Below are 8,125 nucleotides of genomic sequence, written 5' to 3'. Positions count from 1 at the left end.
CACACACACACACACACACACACACACACACACACACACACGCACGCACCCTTCCAGAGGAGGTCCATCCTCCTCAAGACACAAAACTAAAGTGCCTCAGTCCCCTCATCCTTTAGAACAGAGCGTGGTAATTCAGGACCTTCCAACCCTGCAGATAGCAAATCAAGGGAGAATGTTCAAGAAAGGGCCCTGAAGAATGGAAGCCCTCACACTGCGGACCGATCTAGTCCTGGAATAGATTTACCGACCATGACTTTATACTCTCACGGAATAACCAATAGGTTCTGAGCATTTTTTTTCCCTTCTGCCTACTGAGTTTGGCTTCCTTTGTTCTCTCCGTGCTCACTAAGTCTTAGGGCAGGCAATTTAAATGGATATTTCCCAACCAAGGGAAAGGAGGTGCCCTGGGGAGAGGCTGTGGTAATACAGCAGGTGGTGCTCAGACCAGGCAGCTGTGGGATGGGAGATGGCTCAGGTTCAAAGGGAAGAAGGTGGAATCTAGAGCAGCCAATTCCCTCTGACTTAACATTGGACAAATATTGGTTGTTTTCTCCCAAGCCCCAGGCACTACCCTCAAGTACATCCAAGCAGCAGATTATAACCTTTGGGGCAGTCCCAGGCAGGTGGGGGAGAGAGACACAAGTTCAGATGACCCACTGTGAAAACCCATCCTATGGAGACTGTGAAAAGAGCTGAGAACAGACACACGCTACAGTAGACTTTCCAAGGTCCCATCAGAACTAGTATTCACAATTTGAAATTTAGGATCTTGAGACATACCCTCCCCCAATTTGTGGAACAATGTATAACTGGACTCTGTCCATAAGTATCCTGCTTAGAGGAAATTGAAATGACTCAGAATGCCTACTGGACAAGTCACTGAAAGTAACGATCTGTTTGCCACCCCTCCCCCAGCCTCCCACACACACCCTGCAGGCTGTGATATAATTACCACTAAGCCCTGACAAGCTCTGGCAGGAAGTTGCCATATCTGTGTCTTAGCCCCTGTGTTAGCCTTTAACCCAGAGAGTTTCACAATTAGTGGGACCCGGATCTGCTGCCCTTTCCCATGTCTGTGGTGTAAATTCTATCAAGGCAGCCAGTTTTAACACTGCAGAGACTGAGTTACCAAGCTGAGGGGGAAAACTAGATACACTGTCAGCTCCCTGGGCAGGTGCAAGCTCACCCCACCGAACCAAACTGAACATGGACACACCCAAGCCTCCATTTGTGTTTGTGATCAGGGCTATGGGTTCTGGGGTCCCTGGAGTAGGTTTGGAGGACTTGGACGTTTCAGGGGTGAAGACACAGCTTCAGGGGGAACTGCACTGTGGGTCTCAGGTTCTCCCTTAGCCAAAGAACACGTTTAAGAAGGGCATGAATATGTGTGGGTGTTTCCTGCCAGATCTGAGGAGGCACGGGGGAGTGGTCATCTGGTTTGGGGACATCAGGCAGTCACCACTACCTCAGCTGCCACCTCCCCACCCACATGGCTGCTCTTATGTAAGCAGGGGCCAGGTACAGGACAGCCACACGAGCCTCTGTCTCCTCTTTCCATCTTTGGCCCCAGCAAGCTAAGCTGTGACATATGACACGAAGTGTTCCGTTGCTGAGGCTCCTTCCAGAGATGACATCTCTTCTGTCTGCTGCTGGGTGGTGCCTTCTAGAGGGCATGGTCACCTGTCACCAGAGGGCCAGGTGGTGGGGAGGGCAGGAAAGCCAGGCACACTTTCTATTCCCAGTGTGATAACGGTGATTATTTTGGGCCTGTCTGTGTCAGGAGGCGGGGAGGGAAAGTATACAAACACTGCACTTGTTGGCATCAGAGCCTTGGTCAAGGTCAAAACCCTGAGGTCAAAGGGCTTCCCGCACTGCTACTGTGGCCCTTCGTTCCCCTTCACCACAATAGTCCCCATTTCTCTATAGTTTTGCTTTATTTTTATTACATTTCTTTATTTTGTGTGCATGTGTTTATGTGTATGTGGGAGGGCAGGGTATTTGCTGGCCCCACTAGGCATGAGGAGGTAGGAGGTCTCTCTCCCATGTGAGCCCTGGGGAATCAAGCATCAGTCTTGGCAGTAAGCACCTTTACCCTCTGATCCATCTCGCCAGCCCTGTTTTATCAAACAAGAGTCTGACCCCGTTCTGATCACTTTCCTGCAGTTTCACAATGCCAACCAACTGGCTGCCTGGTGTTTACATCACATCTGCACCAACTACAACAGTGTTTGTTCCAAGTTCCGAAAGGAAATCAAATCGAAATCAGCAGGTAAGGATGTGCATGCAAGGTCCCCATTCATCCACTCTAACTGTGACAGAAGTGTCCTTCAGCACCCAGAGAGGGAGCAGGCTCAGTGGGCATCTCATGGTCAGTTCCTCAGTCCACATATTCAAGCTGCATGGCCCGAGGAATTACAGGTTGGAGAGGTTCTCTTTGTAGAATGTCCTGCTTAGAGAACAGGGTTCTAGCCTGGCGTGATGGAGCATGCCTTTAAATCTAACACTCAGGAGGCAGAGACAGGCAGATCTCTGGAGTTCAAGGCTAGCCTGGTCTACATAGTGAGTTCCAGGCCAGCTGGGACTACAAGGAGGCCCTGTCTCAAAAAGACAAAAAAATGGGGGTTCTAGAACTAAGGCTGTCCCATGCTGGGGTGGTTGGCTTCCCCTGGTCCAGGGAGGCAAGCTCTGAAAAACTGAGTGGTTTAGGGTCTCTGTGCCCAGCTGAATGACCCTAGGGCGAGATTCCACCTCTCAAACTCCAGTATCACCATCTGCAGATGGCCCAAGTTATAGCTCCTGCCCTACGGGCTGTTGAGAGGATTTTAAGGAGCACGAGGTAGGCCTTGGCTCCCAGGACAGTCAGTGGGTGCCGCCATCATTGCCAGGCGTGTTCCCTCCCCAGATAACCAGGAGTACTTTGAGCGTCACCGCTGGCCCCCCGTGTGGTACCTGAAAGAGGAAGATCACTACCAGCGGGTGAAGCGGGAACGGGAGAAGGAGGACGTGGCACTGAACAAGCATCACTCGAGGAGAAAGTGGTGTTTCTGGCACTCATCTCCGGCCGTCGCCTGAGGAGGAAGAACAGAGGCAGCGTCCTCACAGCACGCTCCACGGCCCGATAGTAAACTCATTCGAAGCAGTGCGGTTTCAGGCACTGACCTTGCCACTTCTGTGCATTTATCTCTGTCAGGGTCAAAGCACAAGCTCACCATCGTGGGCCTGGACACAAAGGGAGCACTGACGGACTGGCCGCATTCCTTCAGCCCGCCCCTATTTTTTTCTTTCTTTTTTTGGTTAGGAAGCTTAATATACTTTAGTCTGTTATTTTGTTTCTTTTTATACAAAGGAAAAAAAAAACCTCCAACTTTCATATTTCAGATTCAAATTGGAAAATATTTTTATATGGTCCCTTGTATTTTGTTGAAATGAAAATACTACGTATTACTTTATTTTACCGGCCACAAATTGACCATGAAGTTGCCCTGTGATTCTTGGCCCACATGACCGGAGAGCATTATTACATAATTAGAGGGTTATCCTTTAGTTGTGAAGTAAAGGGTTGGACTGAAATCCTCCCCCAAGTGCAAGTTGAAAGTGCTTAATCTTTGTTCTGCTGAACAGCGGTATAATTACCATCTCCGCTCCAAGAATGTGTATTTACAATATTTGCTGTGTAAGTGCTAGTAATTATATGGTTATCGGTGCCATGTAAAATAATAGTGAGAGCAAATATTCTGTTGTTTAAGATGTCTAGATCCAAGAGGATAATCCTTATAATCACTCAAAGGGCTTATTAAATCCCAGCACTATCCAGGGCAAGACTCACTGGCCTACTGGGGTACCTAAGACAGTGTTAGAGTCCTGCTGTCTGGATGGCTGTCAGAGTTGGTGGCTCTCAGTGTTCTGTGATCCCGCCTGGCTTCTGCAGGGAAACCCTCTGCCATCTACAAGCCTGTCATCTCTCACCTGGGGCCAACCTCACTTTGTAAGACACACTTTTTAAATCTTCCCAGGGAAAAATTCAGGTCACCAATGAAGTAGGCCAAGGCAGACCCCCTACTCCTGCAGCCTGGGGCCGATGGAAACACAAAGCTGGAGGCCTGGGCCCTGCCTTGCTGGACAGCAAAGGGAGTCAGATCCCTAGAGTCTAGGAAACGGGTGCTATTGTGAATTGGTTCTGAGCTGGTGTCCTTCAGTATCTTCAGTGTTACAATGTAGAGAGCTGGGGAGCTCTGAAGAGGCACTGATTAGCATTGTTTCTCTACAGATTGAAATGTTACAGTACACAGACACACACACATGCACACGCACACGCACACACACAGATACACAACTTTGGAAGAGCTCCATAGCAGCCAGTGGATGTTGTATGCTGGGCACCTGAGCTCATCCTTTTAGGAGGTCACTTTATGCTAAGGGCTATTGATTTTTTTTCTTTGTTTTTGTTTTCTACTTTTACTGAAGATGGAAAAGAGACAGTTGAGTCTAAACTCCAAATGCCATATGCATTTGAAAAATCTATGTAGATTGTTGGGGGTGGGGGTGGGGGTCATTTATTTCTGGAATGTAACTGATGCAAGAGCTTGGAGAGACACAGAAACATAACACCCTCTCTCGTGGGAGCAGTGGAGGAGGGATGCTGATAAGCCCTCCCCGATCATATTGTTAATAGGGCCGTAAATCACTAATGGAAGGAGACAGGCAGGCAGGATGAAAGGATGTGTGTCAAGACTCAGGGAGAACTGGCATGTATCTCACCTTAAAATCCTAGAGGTTGCGTCTTCAGTGAGTAGTCCTAGCTGAATTTAGACAACCAAAGCTCCGTTTGATTGTACTCTTGCCAAAACGTACTGGACACATACATGAGCGTGGGGCATAAGCAATAATATCCACTTGTGTTGTGATCAGCTGCCGGAGCCAAGTGGCTGGTTCATTTGGTTGATGCTGATTATGGCCTTTAACCGTGGTGGTTGGTTTCATGTTTTTAATTTCACAAAAAGCCAATAAAATTGTTTAGCTAATGAATGCCTCTAGCTTTGCCTCAAGGACCGTTACCACGTCTCAATAGCCTTCTTAAAATTATCAACGCCTAAAGGTGCTGAGTGCCAGGGCCTTTGTGTGTTGAACTAACAAAGCAGGTTGACTGATCACCTCTCGTTTCATGTTTTCAGCAGAGGTCCCAATGCCCCGGAAATGACATGTTTGCCTCTTTGCATTTAGCGTGGTGCAGCCTTGGGGAGTCAGGGTATGGCATCTCTAGCCTATTGGAATGGTTGAAACCTGAGTTTGGAAAATTCTGGCAGCAATGAAGTAGAGGTTCTGGAAAGGTGCCCTTAATGGGGAGGACCCCGCAGGTCCGAGAAAGACTGGGAGACTCTCCACAACTCTGGGCTTCTAAGCTCACCGAAGCTTAGAAAGGAGCAAAGTGTTTGATGAAACCTCACAGAGGGGCTGAGCTCTCTGTGGGAAAGCACTGACCTCTGTAAGAAGCAACTGTGGAAAACGATGCGATTGCCCACATCTTTCCAGGATCCCAAATGTGGCACCTTGCACACAAGCGTGCTCGTGGAGTTGTCACCTGTACAAAGGCCTGCTCGAAGCTGCTCCTAGGACCCTGGAAAAGCTTCACGGATTTCACACACACCCATAGAGGCATTTGGGGAATCACAGGTCCAACTGGTCTAGAGGGAGCTCACGCATTTTAATTGTGCACACACAAATGCAAAAGTCCCAAGATTTCTTTCACACTTGCTTCTGTTGTATGATAGAAGTTGTCTGTGACACTGACTAAATAGAACGAATTGTAGCATTTCTGAAGCAAGCACTTCTCAAGCAGAGGATTCACCGGCCTTTTTCTTGAAGTACTTTTTCGTATGTAATCTCGTAACTAGATACTGGCACACAAGCAGCAATAATTTTTTTTCTAAAAGGATGTAACCACTGCCTAAAGGTTGTAGAGGTAAAAGTTAGTCATGGAGAATGTGTCCGTGTCATATTTATTCTTGTGTGTAACTGTAAGCAAAAGCAGCACAGCAGAGGAAAAACAAAAGGCTTAGGCCGTTTTCAAAAGAAAGAATGTGGGCAGGAGTGGTTGGCAAAAGCCGAGGAAGTTGAATTAGGCACCTAGGCCATGGATGTATTTTCTTTCAAAGTTCTAATTTATGGAATGACCACTTATCTCAAAACTTAATTGATTTCCTAAGACTTTGCCTTCTTGAATTTCCAATTAAAAAGTCTTATGTACAACAGGAAAGACTTTGATTTGGAAGGGAAGGTACTCACGTAGCAACCCTGGTACCCTGGAAAGCGATTCTCTCAGAGAAGCAATCCTGTTGAGTCCTGTTGAATTTGGCTATATCTGCACATTCCACTCTCTACAGAGAGGACATTTAGATGCACAGTGTTTTCGCTGGGTTAATGTGCAGGTACTCATTGGTTAGGTATTTACAGAGTGTCTTTTAAAATAGATGGAAACAAGTTATGAATAATTCCTGTGGAACCCAAGCAGTCCCACAGCCGTGTATCCACAGACATAAAGTGTGGCATGAACATGGGCAACCGTCGTAGAATGACTTGCCTGCCACCCACTCCTGATGCTCACCGTTGGCACAGAACAGAGCATCTTGACACACACTCATTGGAAACTACATGAAAAGAGAGTTGTCTGAATGCCGCCCATGAAAGGGCTGTTTATTAAGCTCTGAGTATCTTCTGCGTCAAAGATGGAAATGGTGAGACGTTCTAGTCCAAGAGGAAGGAATTTCATCTGCTTCTGATCTTTTTGTTTTCTCTTCTTAAAAAAAAAAATTTATTTTTTTCTATGCGTATGAGTGTTATACCTGCATGTGTGTAAGGGCACCTGGGCACGAGGAAGATGGAAGAGAGGACATCGGGTCCTCTGCAAGACCAGCCGGTGCTCTTAACCATGGAGCCATCTCTCCAGTCCCATTTCCTCTTTACTTGAAAACCACATGCAAAGAGTCTAGTTAGCCCGTCATATATAAAGTATATATACACCTTTGATGGGATGGTGATTGTTCCCATTTCCTCTTTACTTGAAAACCACATGCAAAGAGTCTAGTTAGCCCGTTGATGGGATGGTGATTGCTCTAATCAAAGTGATACATTTGTGAAATGTATCACAAATGTATCACATTTGTGAAATGAAACACTCATGGAGTGTTCCATTTAACCATTGTGTGCAAAGATACACAAGTCTCCCTATTTTGTGGTAATGTAGAAACTAGGAACAGGTTTCACTGATGCAGATTAAATATGAGATTCAGATAAAGCACTTGGCACAGGATTTTGCACATAGTAAATATTCAGAAAATCTATGATAAACAAAAATGCTGAACCTGTTTAATTAGCACATTGAAAAACAAGACAAAATGCCCAAGAAAAGATGACCGTGCATATGACAGGATAAAACAATGTGGGCCTCTACCACAAGTCTCAACCGAGTGACGCCATGAACGTGCTTAAACAATTGGAAAGTGGGTTCCTGGTGGTTAGCTTAAAGGAGGGGGAGCTAAAGAGGAAGGCTGGGGGTTCATTTCCTCATGTCCGTCGTCTCTGTTAGATAAGGTTGGAGCATCAAAGGACCAACTTTTACTCAGCTCTGTTCCAGTTGGACCACTTCCCTATGCCGTTCCCAGTCTTTTCTCGCTCTCTCTCCCACCTCAAAGGCTGAATGTGAAAAGTCAGACATTGTCTTTGGTTTCTGTTGCTATAACTGGAAACAACAAACTGTGGCACGTTACAAAGAATGTGAGCTTATCTGACTCCTAGCTCTGGGGCGTGGGAAGTCCAGAGATGGCGCAAGTGCTGCTGGCATCTGGGGAGGGTCGTTTGGCTGTGCCACTTGGCAGAGAGTACAGTGTGGCCAGAGGAGACATGTCAGCCCAAGCCTCACTCTTCTTAAAAGGCTTGCAGTCTCATCAAGGGGACTCTACCCCACCCATCCAATTACCTTCCAAAGGCCCCACTTCAAATACCATGTGGCGTCCAGGAATAAGTTCCCAGAACATGAAACTTAGCACAGTCCTGCTCCTCAGCACTGAGCCTGAGTCCTCAGTCCATGCAAGTTTTAGCCTTCTTCCAAAACCTCATGCTCAATCTCTGC

The 8,125-nt window shown here is 46.9% G+C and overlaps 1 protein-coding gene across 8 annotated transcripts in view; it reads left to right on the top strand.

Annotated features, from left to right (window-relative positions):
• Rhobtb1 (Rho related BTB domain containing 1) overlaps positions 1-5,025 on the top strand; it is a 123,832-nt gene extending 118,807 nt beyond the window's left edge. For 7 of the 8 annotated variants that reach the window (XM_029565521.1, XM_029565522.1, XM_029565519.1 and 4 more), the window contains 2 exons: positions 2,164-2,269; positions 2,903-3,072. In XM_029565521.1, the coding sequence (XP_029421381.1) occupies positions 2,164-2,269; positions 2,903-3,072 (276 nt within the window). Of the gene's footprint in view, positions 1-2,163; positions 2,270-2,902 lie in introns of all 8 variants that reach the window. The other variant, XM_017799184.2, reaches the window with a different exon arrangement.
• The last annotated feature ends 3,100 nt before the right edge of the window (positions 5,026-8,125 follow it).

Source organism: Nannospalax galili, unplaced genomic scaffold, assembly GCF_000622305.1.
Source record: "Nannospalax galili isolate Female #2095 unplaced genomic scaffold, S.galili_v1.0 scaffold178, whole genome shotgun sequence".
Taxonomy (NCBI): Eukaryota; Metazoa; Chordata; class Mammalia; order Rodentia; family Spalacidae; genus Nannospalax; species Nannospalax galili.
This window is presented reverse-complemented; position numbering and strand designations above follow the sequence as displayed.